The sequence below is a fragment of the Rhineura floridana genome, chromosome 4 (assembly GCF_030035675.1).
Source record: "Rhineura floridana isolate rRhiFlo1 chromosome 4, rRhiFlo1.hap2, whole genome shotgun sequence".
Taxonomy (NCBI): Eukaryota; Metazoa; Chordata; class Lepidosauria; order Squamata; family Rhineuridae; genus Rhineura; species Rhineura floridana.
This window is the reverse complement of record NC_084483.1, coordinates 154906310-154923198: the sequence shown is the minus strand read 5'-3', so window position 1 is coordinate 154923198 and position 16889 is coordinate 154906310. Positions and strand designations below refer to the sequence as shown.

Sequence of the window (16889 nt, the reverse complement as noted above, 5' to 3'; positions counted from 1 at the left end):
TGTCACTTCAGATGGACCTAGGAACACCCTATTTTAGGTAAGATTTCTATTTTAATCTCCAGAGAATTTTTTTTGAATGGTATGCTCCAAGCAACTGTGGTTGATACAATGTATCATATTTAATGATGTCACTAGGGCCCGCCCCGTGACGTCACTAGGGTCCGCCCCCATTTTCTCAGGTTTTTGGATGGTTCCGACCTGGCAACCCTACCTCCACAGTAGGTTGGGAGCAGGGCTTGGAAAAGTTACTTTTTTGAACTACAACTCCTATCAGCCCAATCCAGTGGCCATGCTGGCTGGGGCTGATGGGAGTTGTAGTTTAAAAAAGTAACTTTTCGAAGCTCTGGTTGGGAGCATAGGCAGTTGCCTTATAACGAGTCAGACCATTGGTCCATCTAGCTCAGCATTGTCTACACTGACTGGCAGCAGCTCTCTAGGGTTTCAAGAAGATGCTCTACCATTGAGCTATGTCTTCACAGCATATGTTCCAAACAACTTCAAAATCAAAATCATTATTACTTCAACTATAGTCTGAGCAAAGTACTGCTACTATTATATACAATGTCTACTAAAAGCCAATTGAATTTAGTGCAGAAAAAAACTGAAAGGCCATCTATTCAACAAGTTGTACATCACTTTATCATATCAAAAGGAAGTACTTCTTTACTCAGCGCATAGCTAAACTGTGGAATTTGCTCCCACAAGATGCAGTAATGGCCACCAGCTTGGACGGCTTTAAAAGAAGATTAGACAAATTCATGGAGGACAGGGCTATCAATGGCTACTAGCCGTGATGGCTGTGCTGTGCCACCCTAGTCAGAGGCAGCATGCTTCTGAAAACCAGTTGCCGGAAGCCTCAGGAGGGGAGAGTGTTCTTGCACTCGGGTCCTGCTTGCGGGCTTCCCCCAGGCACCTGGTTGGCCACTGTGAGAACAGGATGCTGGACTAGATGGGCCACTGGCCTGATCCAGCAGGCTCTTCTTATGTTCTTATGTTCTTATATCATCACTCCCTACCCTTAAATATTAGACAAGCGCCATCTCTGTTATCTTTTTGGCGCCTATTGAAGACCTTTTTTTAACAATATTTTTTTAACCTTTTTACAAAATGTGTCTTCAAAGCTTTTAAAAAAAGTTTTTAAAGTTGTTTTGTTTTAATGTATTTTTATGTCTACTTTTAAACGTTTTAAAGTGCTTTTGTTTGCCACCCTGGGCTCCTGCTGGGAGGAAGGGTGGGATATAAATCAAATAATAAACAAACAAACAAACATCGGCAACCTTATTCATGTGAAGCTGGCCCAGTGATCTGCAATGGGTGAAGAGATTCTACAGAGAACATGAAGCTCTCTTTCCTGCAGAGGAACTTCCTGTATTTCATCAATGATGAAAGAATGTGGCAGAAGCTTTTCTTCACATGTGTGGAGTTCTTTGCCCTCCTCCTTGCTTTGAAATAAATGTGAAATCCTATATATGCAGGAACTTCAAGCATGCAAAGGACTTTTTGTCAAGGTAAAAAATGGTAGCCCCTAAGTTTCTTCCTGTTTCTTTCAGGTAACACATTTTTTAAATAATTTTGCTCTGACAAACTGTTAATCAAATCCAACTTGGTAACCATATGTGACAGGATTATAAAGCCGTAAAAAAAAATCCTTCAAATTAAGGATCCTGATACACAATTTAAGCTAACAATTGGTAGAATGCCATCATACAACTACTCTAGCACCAAGATTAAAAATTACAGAGTTCCCCATCCACAACTCTCAACATATTAGGGCTAAATTACAATTTACCTCTTTATTTCCTTGGAAGATAATGCAATAACCTTCTAATTTACCTTACTGGTACTTAGATAGTCATACAGAATATTTGAAGGCTTCAGCTTTTGCCGACTAAACCACTTGAAAACATTTTTTCTTTTTATGGTATGGGAGGTATTATTACAAAATACTAGCCATTCTTCATGCCTCTTACCTCACTGTTGTTAAAACAGTAGAGAATTGCAACCAGAAGGCCCTGGGGAAAAATCCATAAGAAAGCAAAATAATGGTTAGAAAATACACATAATCCTTGCATTAAATTTTATTAACCAAACTAGCTAGGAAAAAAAACCTATATCTAATTCCACTTCTACTGCATCTTGAGGAAAGAACACAACAGTGAAAGACTTCATTCCTGTCATTTAAGCAATACTGAGCTGATTCAGGGCTTCAAACAGCTCCTATGATATGGCACTTAAATTCAACTTATTAGCAATTTAACAGTATGCTTTGTTGCATAAAAGTGATGGAACAGCCAGTGTGTTGTAGTGGTTAGAGTGTTGGACTAGGATCTGGGAGACTGGGGTTCAAACCCCCATTCAGCCATGATGCCCAGTAGACGACCTTGGGCCAATAGCTGTCTCTCAGCCTAACCTGCCTCACAGCGTTGTCATGAGGATAAAATGGGAAGAGGGAAAAGGACACATGTCACCTTGAATTCCTTGGTTCTAATGTAATGAATATAAAATAAACAAATGCAAGACAATAGTGAGTGAACAGTATCCGTGACCAGGACTTTCCCAATTAAAATTCAGATTTGTGAGTGACAGTATCACCAACATCTCTGATTCAGATGGCCATCTTTATGCTAATCACTGGTAGTTCAAACAGATTAGTAGTGTGCAGGTACTTCAGTCACCTTGGTGCAAAAATTAGTGCCAAGTGCCCGTGTCTTGGTAACAACTCTGGTTGGTTCCCTCACCTTCCTTGTTTAGCACTACTGTTGAGGGAGGAAGGAGATATATGAAACTTTTCTAATACTCTGCTAGAAATGTCACTGCATCACAATGTCTGCAGGAGCTACTACGGTGAGTATTTCAAAAGTCTTTCCCTATCCTTGCAAACTTCTTATTTCACTTGCAATTGTAAGTACTATTTTTCAAGGGCTGACAGAAAAGGGCCTAGAAGTCACACTTAAAGATTTGATGTTGTAGAGATCCGTTAATGGTTACTCTACTCTAGTACCTTGGGCTGAATACTTGTAACATGTGCTGTGTTCCTATTTTCACATGTCTTAATACTGGAAACTGGGCATACTGCAGAATGTATTTCCCCAACCTTTGGATGTTGTTCAACCCAACTCCCAGCAGCCCCACCCCGCAAGGAATTGCAGTCCAAAACACCAGGTTGAAGATGGCTGCTGTAGAATATGGTCTCCTCTACCACTCTCTTCAATTGCCGGCTTAGGACTGTGCTGGCCAGTGGCACTGTCATATAACTGAGGGTAAGAGGCTCAGGCTTTGCTCTGAACAGACTTAGTTATGGTGGCTAGGAGACTGACAGAAAGAGTCTCACTGAATGCATGCTATAAAGTGGTTCCAGTCACATTTATGTACCTCTTATTAAAGAGGTACCTCCCCACTGAGGTAGCAAAAAAATCTGGGTTCACATTCACATCATGCCATTTAAGCACATGCACTATGTTTCAAATGCAGACAATACCCACCATGTGATGTCTTAGTTTATATCATGTCAACACAGGTTTACCAAGCCCTTAGTATGGTTCATATGCACTATGCCAGCAGGCATTGCAAAAAAAAGTATGGCTTTTTTTAAATTGGCTTTTCATCCTTCGATACTAGCAATTGTCTAAAATTCTGGCCAGTTAGCAACCTAATCTGCATACAAAACATTGGCAAAATCATTAAAAGGAATAGCACCAGGTCTCTAGTAAGTAAGAACATGATTATGGACTAGATAGGCCATTGGCCTGATCCAGCTGGCTCTTCTTATGTTCTTATTTCTCTCCTGCTGTATGCATAATGCCATATACTGTGATTCCATGAACTTCTAAGAATATGTTGCATATGATATTCTGGCCACAAGACACATCTGACGCTTAATGCTCAACTTAAAAAAAAAAAATAATGTCAGAAGGGGCTGGTGCTGACATAATCAGAAATCTAGGTAAACCCTTGGGAAAAGAAAAGCCTTGAAGCATTGACTATAAATATTGTGAAAACACATGATTGTGGGGTACTACCTGAAAAGAAGAGGAGGAGAGTTCAAAAAAGAGCTTCACAAAGCGCAGCATTCCTTTGGCATGCTCATCAGTAATATAAGCAAAGACAATCTCATGTGTCCCCAGCAGAGGTATCAGAGTCAGTGTAGATTTTGCCAATCTAGAGAATCAAAGCATGGAAAACTATAGCTCCAAAGCAAAAGACAATATCAAATCATAAAACTAAGTCAGGAGAACTCTTATGAATAGGTCACAACTCAACCATCTACTAGTTTGTTATCTTAAACTCTATTGTCAAATTATCTGGAGATATATGGACTCCAGTAATTGATCCTATCTGAAACAGCTTAATAATATGCTTTTCTGTAAGGTAGGCATATATCATAGTAATAAGTAGAAGCTTAGAACTGTGTAAGAATGGATGATGCCAGCAGAAGAGCAATACACAGGAAGTAAAATGCTTTCTTACAGCTCTTATCCAGTGATCACCTGTGAAATGCAAGTTCAGTTTGTAGCCTGGGAACACTGGATGAGCTACAGGTGTTTAATTAGTGATGTTTTGACTACAATGGGTGAGATAATGAGAAGCAACTGTGTGGGAAAAGAACAGGGAAACATCTAGTGAGTTCTGATGTGGCAGTGCCATCCATCGGCCACTTACAAGACTAGAAATGACTCATTAAATTCAGTCTTATTCTGGTATAAAGAGCAGCACACATAAGGCATCAGACATTAAACATCAAACATAGTATAGTGTCCTGGAGGCTTAGGGAGTGCTGTCAAACTGACCCACAAGAGGCTCCCTTCCTTATGCTATCAGGAAAGGAAGTCTCCCCGTAGTTGAGTGACGAAGGATTATCTGTTCTGCAGAATCAAGCCTATGTAGTGTTGCTGTTAGCTGAATAAAGCAACTTGATTAGCACAGCTGGTATCAACTTTCATTGCTTACCTGAATATATTTAAAAGAACATCCCCCGTCCCCCGAGCAAGTAATGGGGTGGTGTTACACAAGCAAATCATACTTTAATTTTCTCATGCTCAAATAATAGACATTGCTTAGATTTACTAATTCATTTGTTTTGTATACTTTTCCAGATGTCGCTCTCAATCTACTGTACACCACTTTTCTTCTCCTTCTACACCTCCTATGCTTCTCTCTCAAGCACTGTTATATTTCTACTTACCTGGACTAGGTTTTCTCTATTCATGTGTATCAGCATTCATCTGAATTGCAGCTTCTTGAGCTCGTGGTTTGGTACAATAGCACAATATCAGAAATGTGGGGAAGCAGAACCAAAAAGAAGGTACATGTGACACTGGGACACTATCTCTATTAGCTCCAGAACTGATTCCTGTCTGGGGGTTCACTATGTACTGTGTGGCTTCTGGAAAGCAAACACACTCCAGTTTCTGAAAAATATTGTCACAGATGCCCTCCAGTGTTTGGCAGTCATTAGGCAAAAGTCCTGCTGAAGGATTTTTATTAGCATTCCATAATGTGTGCCATCTTCAAAGCACCATTAACATATTAGTTGATAACTAAGCTTTGAAAAAAGAAGGGAACTGCTGTGATGAAGTAAGAATACATCTTTATGGGACATACACTTCAAAACCCATGGAAACATCTGATAAAACCTTAGCATCAAGATCCTTTATTTTAAACTTTAAACTTTTAGTGACAGACCAATGATTAAAGTGAACCAAATTAAAAGAAAGGAGGACAAGCTAGAATTCTTGATTCTGATATCAGAAAGCAGGCTCTGTGCGAACAGAATGTTCTCATATATATGAGGTGGGAAGCCAAGGACTCCAGAGATATAAGCTGAGATGACACATCATAACTCAGAAGTCACTGCAGGATATGTGCTAAGAAAGGACTGTAACTGGGTTATTTATTTATTTATTAAAAATATTTCTATCCCGCCCTTCTACCCTAATAGGGCACTCAGGGTGGCTTACAAAAATAAAATCAAACATGTACATAATAAAACTGTAAACAGTAACATCACAAAAACATTAAAATAAATTAAAATACATAAAATACAATACACACACACACACACACATATATATAGGGATTGGTACTAAAGGTTACCATGACACCGTGCCCTGCTAAGGATTGTACAAAAGAAAAAGATGTGCTGTTATGTGATCCAGCATCCAACTCAAAGAACACACTTTGGCAGGGATGGGGACCACCCCCACCACCCCAAGGTCTGTATTCCCTTGGGAGCAAAGTGGTCAGGGCCAAAGTATACATCCACCCCCCATTCATCCACATATAATGCCTCACTCGCAGAACACACACTCTCTCACACACCACAGTCATACAGACCCAAACACAGACACTTTCAGGTTGCTCGGTTTCTGTGCTGTGCATTCAGAATGGGGCTTCCTTTCTCGCCTCACCGCACAGGAACACAGTGAACTGACCAAGGAGAAAGAAGTATCATGCCACATGATAATACCAGTGTCAGCCACCTTCTTGGTGTTAAGATAGTAGCTGGATTGCTACAGATTCGAAAAGGACAAAAGAATGGATGGAAAAAATAACTGGATAGATGGAATGGATGGAAAAAATAATTCTTAGTTGCCCAAGTGCAATACAGAATTGGCTCAATCTTTATAAGCTCTCTCTATGAATATTCTGAGAAAGCATCCAGCTGTACCCAAGAACTCTTTCCAAGCTCATATTGTTAGTGCATGTGCACTGATGGTGATGAATCCATCTGTTATATCGCCACCTGTGGATTCTTATTCCTGGCACCAACTGAAAGCTCAGAGCTTCTTGGAAAGTCATTTTTGAACAGGTTTAAATGGAAGAAAACAATTCCTCCTCACAGACCACTTTGGCCGTTAAGGTGAAAGCTAGCAACCTGAATTGAGCCTGGAGGCATTAGCCGAAAACCAATGAAGTTAGGCCAATTTTATACTAATTTTGTCCATGGGTGGTATTGAGTGCTAACCCAACTCAAAGTAGATCCATTGAAATTAATAGTCATGACTGACTTAGGTTCATTAATTTCAATAGGTCTATTCTGGGTAGGACTTAGTTAATATAAACCCATGGTCCCAACCTGACACAAGTCTTGCCTGCCAGATTCTGAATCAATTGAAGTTTTTAGACTATCTTCAGGGTAGCCCCACACAGGGTATATTATAGTAAATCCACTCACCACTTCCCCAAACCCCAAGCCATACCCAGGAATAAAAGTGGGTTTTTGAGCAAGATGGGGGGCAATTTTTTCCCTAGAGCTCACCCTCGGAGTGAAAAATATAATTTAGTTATAGAAGAACATAAGCATGAACAAACTGCCTTTGCCACTCTTAAAATATTATGTCTGTCTTTATCCAGAGAAAAAAGAAATACCATATTGAATCTATACTAGATACAGATCATCCATGCAAACTGCAGGAAACTGTTAAAAAAGTACCCAGATATTTTAGACATGATCCAATGCACAGGAGCATTAAGTTTGCATGCAAACTGCTACAGAGTCACAGTATCTATTAGTATTCCAACTAGAAAGTACCAAAATATACATGTAAAGACGTCTGATGGATATTGAACTTTCCCACAATACAGCAATTGAGCTGAACATGAGAAAACCACAGTAAGAATTAGAAAACACATGTTGGGTATATTGATGAAGTAAGCAATATATCCTCCGTGGCGCAGAGTGGTAACACAGCCGAAGCTCTGCTCATGGCCAGAGTTCGATTCCAACGGAAGGAGGAAATTGAATCTCCAGTAAAAGGGGTTGAGGTCCACTCAGCCTTCCATCCATCCGTGGTCGGTAAAATGAGTACCCGGCATATGCTGGGGGGTAAAGAAAGGCTGGGGAAGGAACTGGCAATCCCACCCCATATATACGGTCTGCCTAGTAAACTTCGCAAGACGTCACCCTAAGAGTCGGAAACGACTCGCACTACAAGTGCGGGGACACCTTTACCTTGTACGTCGCCCAGAGTGGCTGGCCAACCAGCCAGATGGGCGACTAATAAATTGAATAATAATAATAATAATAATAATAATTTACCTTTTTAAGTAATATATTAGGGGAAGTGAGGGAAAACTTCTTAATATGCTTGCATGTACTCCGTAACATCAAGCTTTTCTCTGTATTATTCCCAAACACTTGTCTAATCTTTTGGTTTTGATACTAGATTTTAAAAAGCTTTCTTCAAAAACAACTGGAAGCTCCACATATGCACCACACCTGCTGCCACACGTCATCTGTGATTAAGATGTTGTTGATCAATCTATGATAGTTTCTGTTAGTACCGCCTACTAGCTGTAACTACATAATTTAATCAGAAAGCATTTCCCCCTAAGAAAGGCATAGAAAATGTTTGCTGCCAAGATGACTCACCTGCATTTTATGTCTGTTTTGCGCAACAGGTTGGCTTGCAGCTTAGAAATGATAATGCAAATAACCCTGATAAAGATCAGAAAATTTACCTGGATAAAACAAAAAGCAAAGGATTACAAAGTGTATCTTTGTAAGCAGAGCTGTATTTATTCTAAAATTCTAAATAAGTATAATCTGCCAGGTAGTTCAGCCCTTTCCCAAAGATCTGTGCTTCACACTTTGAAGCAGTGTTGATAACAAACACGTAATTAGGATTTCTCTTATAAGAAACTTTGAATGCAAATGCCAAGCATAAATTAATGGTGTATTGTTTTGTGAAAACTAAAATGATTATTGCCAAGATATATGGATTAACCTGCTGTTTTCCTTACAAATATCTGATTCCATCCAGATCTCCATACTTGAAAACATGATCCTCTGCAAGAAGTTAGCTAAACTGCAGCACCCAAGTACTTGGTATATGTTACTCTACCTTGAAATCTAATACATAAAATGAATATTTCATCACCAGCTAACTTCAAGAAAGAGGGCTAATTGCCCTTATTGTGCCCACATGATATGAACCCTGGAGTAGCCAAGGAGCCACATCTTCACCTTCCAAACAAAGCAAACTCTACCTGGGTTAGCAAATAATGGTTTCATGTGCTCATTTTCTCTGGCCAGATGTATAAAATGTGTATTAGATAGCTGGCTGCTACAACGTAATCTTGTTGACACTCTATTTTCAAGTATGATGTTGATAGAACCCGGTATTTCTTAGAAAATCAGCAGAGTAATCCATGTACCTTGATTGTAATTATTATAGATTCCAGATGTAGATTTTATTTTTTATTTATTGTTGCTTTTAATTCTTTTACTGTTCTAATGTGCTTGTAAACCACCCTGAGAGTTCTACTATAGTGTGATATACAAATATAATAAATAAGTTAATTTATACTTGCCATGTGCATTTAAGGGTTTTTTTGTACCAGGTTTCACAGATTTCTCTGCAAATACTTTCCTATATCTGCATCTTGCAAAACATCTTGTAGGTAAGAAACACTAATTGTGCAATAGTTGTCAATGCAATTTCCAAGTATGAAGCACAGCTCTTTGGAGGAAAGCAAGTTCCCAACACGGCCAATAACATATCTGCCCTGCTTGGAGACCAGTAGGGAAATCACTGAAGAAGGTGCCATTTTAAGGAGCTGGAATTTAGCTACAGGTGAATTATTAATGAGATGGGGATCAAGGCCAAGAATGCTTAGATGTTAAGAATGGTATCCCTCAAAACCTACCCATTACAAATATGATGCCTAACAACTTAAGGCACCACCTACTACACATTCTGTTTCAGTACAAAGTATCAGTACACATTCTGCAGAACACTTTGGTTAGTGAAGGTGCTAACCAATACAGCCAGTATTTTCTTCCCTTTCCTTTGTCTATGGTATGTGCTAAAGTCTCTGCAAGCATTCCTGATCACTCACCCCTATAGCAACAAGGATGGGTAGCCTGATGATCAGCCAGTAGTTCATGTTAAGATTCTTGTTCCAGCAACTAGAGAAGTAGATTGTGAGGGAAGGAGAAGAAGCTTTAGTACATGCATACAATAATTTCTTCCTCATCACCCATCTCAGCAGAAAAGAACAGCAAGTGTTAGCAAACCAACATGGTACATTGCATTCACAGATGTAACTGCTTGCTTTCCAGAAACACAGAAATCTTTAAAGCTAATCTGCAACCACTGTGGCTAAAACTGGTGCTCTCTTCTGCTTTTGTATGGCAAATTTCCCAATGACTATTTGTTATGAATTGTCAGCAAATAATTATGGAAAAATTATTTCATTAGAAGCCAGAAGACATGTCACAAGACAGTGGGAATTTTGTTAGTCAAATCTCCTCCCACAAAATAGAAACTCTGAACTTGATGTCAGTGATCTTTTAACCCCTGTAATATAATATCCCACACCAACTTTTCTTCTTTCTTCATTTTAAGACTTTGATTTATAAATGAAAATAAATGTGGTCAGACTTTCAGGTTTGCAGCAAATTTCCTGCTCTCAGTGGTCAGATCCAGTGCCTAGATTTGTTTGGACTTTCAGTGATCACCAGCTTGGTCCAATCTAAATTATTTCATGAAGATGATAGAACAAATCTATAACATCCACAGTAGGTTCTTTGTGTATGCATCCTCCTTAAAAGTGGTCTATTTTTGTTTAGAAAATTCTTTGCAGTTAAGAAAATTCTTTGCAGATTATGTTTTAATTGTGCTTGAAAGCCAAGTATGTTTCCCTGTAGCATGCAGAGATGCTTGTGTTTGAGAACAGCACTTGATATACTGGTCAGTTTGTCACTAAGGTATTAAACATTATTCAAAGACCAGCAGTCTAAGCATCATTATGATGAGTGGGGTATGTTTGAAAGCTTGTACATGGCAAGGACCCTGGGATTGTACAGTATACATCCTTCCTCTGTGAAATCTCTGGCCGTAAGGTTAGGTAATCCAGTGTTTGGTGGGGGTGAGGTAATATGTTTTGCTTTTACTGCAGTGGTGTCCACAAGTGCAATCTTTTCCCTTTCCCCATACAGATGACTGGCTGCCATTCAGCTTATATGTGAGTAAAGAGATTCATTCAAGGACACCAATAGGGTATCCATGCTCCCTGTCTTTGACCTCAGCAACTGATAATGAAGCCTGCATTGTCTCATCCTGGAGTGTTGGTCCCACTAGAGTGTGACCGAACGATCCCAGGCTTCATTAAAACTGCTTGATAAAAGGCTAAACCAATTTTGAGAGGTATGGATTATGCATTATCAACCTCATCATGGATATTACAAATACACAACTATGCACCAATTACACTTTCCAGCAAATGCACAACTATGAAGTGGGGATGGGATGTTTTAGTTTCATTGTACATTACTTATGTTATCTGCTTAGCCATGTAAGTCAGCTGACATGCATTCAAACACACAAGCTAAAGAGAAAGCACTCTCAAAGCATGGAGAAAAATGGAGTGGTAGTTTTAGTTCCAGAATGAGCCGCACAAGTTCAGGTGGTTTTAATGCATTTCCATGTACTGCAGGTTGAAAATTTATTTTTAAAATATCAGGTTTTTCTGGATAATTTTCAGCAACATTTTAGCCACTGGCTGCATTCACACATGTAAACCATAAACCATGCCTTACAATGAACAAGCAGGTTGATGCTGTGTAAATGTGGCCACTGAAGCACGGGAAGAGTTTATTTATAATATTATTACCAGTACCTCTCTGTGGAAGGACCTAGTAAAAGGAATCACTTTAAAGATGTATATGATCAAAAAACATTTTTATGTCATATCATTTGGTCAGACTCAATAATTACTGCTGGATTATAAGTGTACTGGGGAAAAGGGATGTTTTCTCTGAATAGAGATGAATCACAGCGCCAGAACAATTTTAAATACTTTCTAGTATAATGATAGAGGTTGAGTAATAGTGCTATACATTAAATTTTGCTACACTTCTTTGTGCATTAATTGGCTTCTTACAGCATGCTACAGCTTTAACTGCTTTTAAATGTATACAAATGTGCAACCAAAACATCATTATAGTAAAATTAAAATGCCATAAAAGTGAAAAGTGCTGGTAAAATATAAGTAACTTATCCTGTACAAAATGCCTTGTTCCTTTGTACTTTGTGAAGCCTGTGTTATTAAATCCCCAAGCTTAAGATAGTCGTCAGCATTCATTATAGATGCTTCAGTAGGATCCAGATCCATGTTGAGGAGTCAAAGACAGCTGAGCACAGCTATCACTTCTCAGAGAAGTATTTAGAATTTCACCAGGTCACATTCATGCTGGGAAAGATTCATATGTTCAAGGATGCAAACGGTGTTAATTTTTCTGTTTGTCACAGAAGCCAGATTCTCATTGAGGTGGTAAGTTCTTGTCTGGGCTGTATGACTCCCCGCACTTGCAGTTTGGTTTACATGACTAAATTTTCTTCCATTTTATTTTAAAAAATTGCCTCCATATGGAAAATATCAGGTGGTAGTGTTCTTAGCCCAGCTAAGTTTTCTATGTGCAAGGAATTTACTATATGAACATTCAATTATGTAAGCCTTCCACTTGCAGTCTGAAGTGGTACACTCCACACACAGGTTCAATATCTCAGTGAGAACGTGGCCAAACAGCCTGGGCTTTATATTGAAAGCACATTTCTGAACAAGCCTAATTATGAGAGTGCATTGGGAAATATTTTGGGATCAAATGCGCAGAGTCAGCTTTTCCAATCAACACATGCCATAAGGCCACAGCAAAATAGAGCTAAAATAGAAGGCTGATCAAGAGCAGTCAAGTCTATACTTACTAAGAAGTGATATAGTCAAGGTAAATCCCATACTTCATTCTAAATACTGTTCTATGATCAGCACAACAAGTCCCAACATTCCTGTGCCAGATGCTCCTTAACATACAGAAATTTAAATATATCTTAAAACTTCATAAATAAGTAAACAAGTGCCTAGGAAGGGATGAATGAATTACTACACCAGAACTTGATGGATTATGATGTCACACCAGTGCTGCAAAAAGCTATGACAGTACAAGCATTTTGAAGTGGGTATTTCACATGTGGTCCCAACCATTACATCGAAACATAGGGTGGTATTAAATTAATGTGTTCCATCAGCACAAAGATTTCTGCTTGCGCAACGGAACTTTCCCTCCTCTCTTCCCCTGTGCATGCTCTGCATCCTCCACAAATTTGCTTCAGAGGATTGGGGAAACCCCTAGAACAGATTTAGGGGTGCACAGGGGGAGGAGGAGAATGTTCCATTGTGCAAGATTAAATCCTTATGCTGACAGAATGTTCACCCAGCACTGATTTGGATACAACCCACAATTTCCACTTGTTCTGTTGCTTTTTTAAAATTCAAAAATATCCCATCTCAGCTTAGATCACCAGTATATGTGGTCAGAGTCTTAAGACACCATCATATTATCTAAACATAGGACAGGAGTGTGTTTTGCAAGACTGACTAACAAGTGAGGCAAGTGAGTACCCAACATATTACAGAAAAAGGCCAACCCTGCTCCCCGTCAAAGCAGTAAGTGAGCAGAACTGGAGAGGGGGAGGGTTCCTTCCCAATTTTATTTACATTTGGCCTTGTATAAGCAAGCAAGATCTGCTCACTTAACCTCAACTAAACAAAAAGACCACCCTGTTCAATATCCTGTATTTATTAAAAAATAACTTGTACCATTTATGCAAAAAAGCTGCTCACTTGGGTTCTCTGGCTTTACTTTTAAAATTATTGATTTTCAGCATGATACACACTTAGAACTGTCAGCTGCTTTGAACCACTGTGGCCTGGAACTTATTTGTTTCTCAATATTCCTCATAAGCAGAGTTATTCGAGTCACAAATGCAATTTACAGCCTGCTGCACATCTAACTGTAGTATCATGGAGACAAAATATATGAAAATTGTTAGGGTATATGGCAACATTGCTGCAACTGAGCCCAAGGCATGGATATCTTGCCCTTTATAGAGAAGAAAGGACACAAGATTATTTATGGTTTTAGAAATATTTACAAGGTTTAGTTACCCCAAATTGCCCATTAGGGCCTGCTGAATGCATCAGTCACAGAGGAGTTTTGTTTACCAGAAATCATGTCAGCTTTGAGTAATTAAAAAAACAAGCAATTCAGCTTGAACATTCCTAAAATATTTTTACATTGGCAAAAAAACTGCTGTGCTCATAGCATGCCTAGAAGCACAGGCTGGAAAACCTGATTTTTGAAGATGTACTGATCATCGGAACAAAGATAATCATAGTCAAGGCTTTATTTACTGTGATCTGGCTTTAGACAAGAGATTCAGAAAATATTAGGAATATTTTTTAAAGAGAAAGTGTTACATGACTTATAAACTAGTTATACAATTTATGCAAAAACAACTCGGGCTAGATTTCACAAGGAATTCAACACTGAGCTTGTAGGACTATCCCTCATAAACTGCATAGAAGATAAGACAGTTTCACATCTACAAGAACTCCCTCAAAGTCATCCTGCACATGAGCCCTCCGAAGTCTATTTATATACAGTAGGGCCCCACTCATACGGCAGGTTAGGTTCCAGACCCCCGCCGGAAAGTGAAAACCGTCAAAAAGCGAATCAGCTGTAGCGCAGGGCTCTGGAACCTAACCCGCTGATCACACCAGAGGAGGAGAAGATCAGATCTTCCCCTCCTTGGGGGCGATCAGCTCCAGCGGGAGTCTGATCGCGCCAGAAGAGAAGATCGGCTGTAGCATGGTACAGCTGATCTTCCTCTCCTCCCGCACGATCAGCTCAAGCGGGGGAGTCTGATCGTGCCAGAAGAGAAGATCGGCTGTAGTGAGCTGCAGCTGATCTTCCCCTCCTCCGGCGCGATCAGCTGGCGTGTGCGAGTCTGACCGCCCCTGAGGAGAATAAGATCAGCTGTAGCACGCTACGGCTGATCTTCCCCTCCTCCGGTGCAATCAGCTCCAGCCCCCCCCCCTCCAGCTGATTGCCCTTCTGGCGACATATTAATGGAACACCGAAAAGTGGGGTGCTGAGAAGCGGGGCCCTACTGTATGCATTTTCTGAAATTACTGCATTCAGAATGGATTCAAAACAGATACAACATAACAGTTTCAGTACAAAAATGAATTAAGTCATCAGAACAATTTTAATAATCAATAAAATACTCAGTGCCGAACATTTCATTATACTTGAACACTACAGTGACAGCATTAATTTAAAAAAATCACAGTTCAACTTGATTCTTAAAGTCAGTTCACACTTTTGCATGCATTGGAACTTGCAGCAGCAAACACTGTGAAGAGGAGACATAATTCTGCAAAACCTTGCGGCCATGTCCTAATTTAATGTGTTTTGTGCTGCAAACACCAAAGTACACACGGCATATTGTCAATCCTGGTGTAAATTGTGTTTGCTTTTTAAAGCTACTCTCTCTTAGTAAAGGATTTCTTTTTCTGGAAAATTTTTGGGAAGATTTCCAATTCAATTTTCCTCCCAGAAAACCTACATTACTGGTTATTGCCTTTTAAAAGTCTGTATGTTGTGTAAAACCCTGGAGTGTGTGCTCTGCTACTTGCGAGACAGAGGAATTGGTATACATATGCTAATCTTCTCAGGCGTTTTAGAAGCAATGTTTGTAATGCAGTGAAATAAGCACAAATGATAGTACATGTTTTGCAATCTTACTGGTCCACTTGCTCTTCCTCCTGCCAAACTTCAAATTGCTTTCTAAATTTAGGGGAGTTTGGCAATTGTGAGAGCCAGTGTGGTGTAGTGGTTAGAGAGTTGGACTATGACCTGGGAGACCAGGGTTCAAATCCCCACACAGCCATGAAGCTCACTGGGTTACTTTGAGCCAGTCACTGCCTCTCAGCTTCAGAGGAAGGCAATGGTAAAACCACCTCTGAATACCACTTACCATGAAAACCCTATTCATAGGGTCGCCATAAGTCAGAATCAACTTGAAGGCGGTTCACTTCCACTTTCTCTTAGGAAGATGCTTCTTAGATTAGAAAACTGAGTGGAAGTTTGGTCAGAGCTGATGATTATTAGGAATTTTACAAGGTAGGGTTTGGTGACCACCCTCAGGCACCCTTTAAGGTGATCGGTGGGTTCCGAGGCCTGCCTTCTAGATTGTGCAGCTGGTTGGCAGGATAAGGCTTACCTCTGGGGCTAACCTGTAACACCCACTCAGAGTTGTGCGGCCCTGAGGGGGGGTGTAGCAGGAAGGCCTCCTTAACCACCCTGCAGGGATGGGGCCTGGAAGAGGGGATTGGGCTACGACCACGCATGGCAGGGTGCCCTCGCCTGATTGGGGATGAGTTAGGTTCTACACTTTTCTCTGCAGATCATTTTTTTATGCAATCAAGCATGTAATATTCCAATAAACGCAGCCCTTCATTTACCCACACTTCATCTTGTCTTGCCTCCTCATTTCCCGGCTATGCGCTGCAATTACATCCATGTCCCCAACCTGTTCCATTCCATCAAAGGTTGTTTTGTGAGCAAGTGCCATGCAAATCCTGGATCAGTCATGAAGAAGTCACAATGATTCAGTACTATTTTCTCTTTTTGCAAAATTAATTACTCCACTAAAATTAACCTTCCACCCTGATCCAATGAACTGTAGAGGCAGCAGAAGGCTTGCATGGAAAGTGATCTGACCACATGTAACTAGTGTCTAGGCCATGACCTTGTGCTGTTGGAGCTAAACAAAAAACCTATCTTGCCAGCACAAGACACAAATGGCTTCTTTTAGCTGCCATCCCCCACCCTCCTGTGCCAAAAGCTTTCATAAGGGAGCTGCTCTATTCTATGGGGATTTTTGACCTTTCGGTCTAGGTCTAAGAGTTGGGTGGGGAGTTGCTAGTTATTACTGTTATTAGCTTTAGAGCCACATTGGGATATTAATTAGACTGTTGGTAAGCTTTATGCTCACTTCATTTTATTTTATATATCTTAAACCAATTGTTAATTATTGAACTGT

The 16889-nt window shown here is 39.9% G+C and overlaps 1 protein-coding gene across 1 annotated transcript in view; it reads right to left on the bottom strand.

The window, feature by feature from the left end:
• GLP1R (glucagon like peptide 1 receptor) overlaps positions 1–16889 on the bottom strand; it is a 177083-nt gene that overhangs the window by 9809 nt on the left and 150385 nt on the right. Inside the window, exons 9-12 of the mRNA XM_061624898.1 lie at positions 9841–9910; positions 8372–8460; positions 4020–4158; positions 1971–2012 (exon numbers count right to left, since the gene is read on the bottom strand). Coding sequence (XP_061480882.1) covers positions 1971–2012; positions 4020–4158; positions 8372–8460; positions 9841–9910 — 340 coding nt within the window. The remainder of the gene's footprint in view (positions 1–1970; positions 2013–4019; positions 4159–8371; positions 8461–9840; positions 9911–16889) is intronic.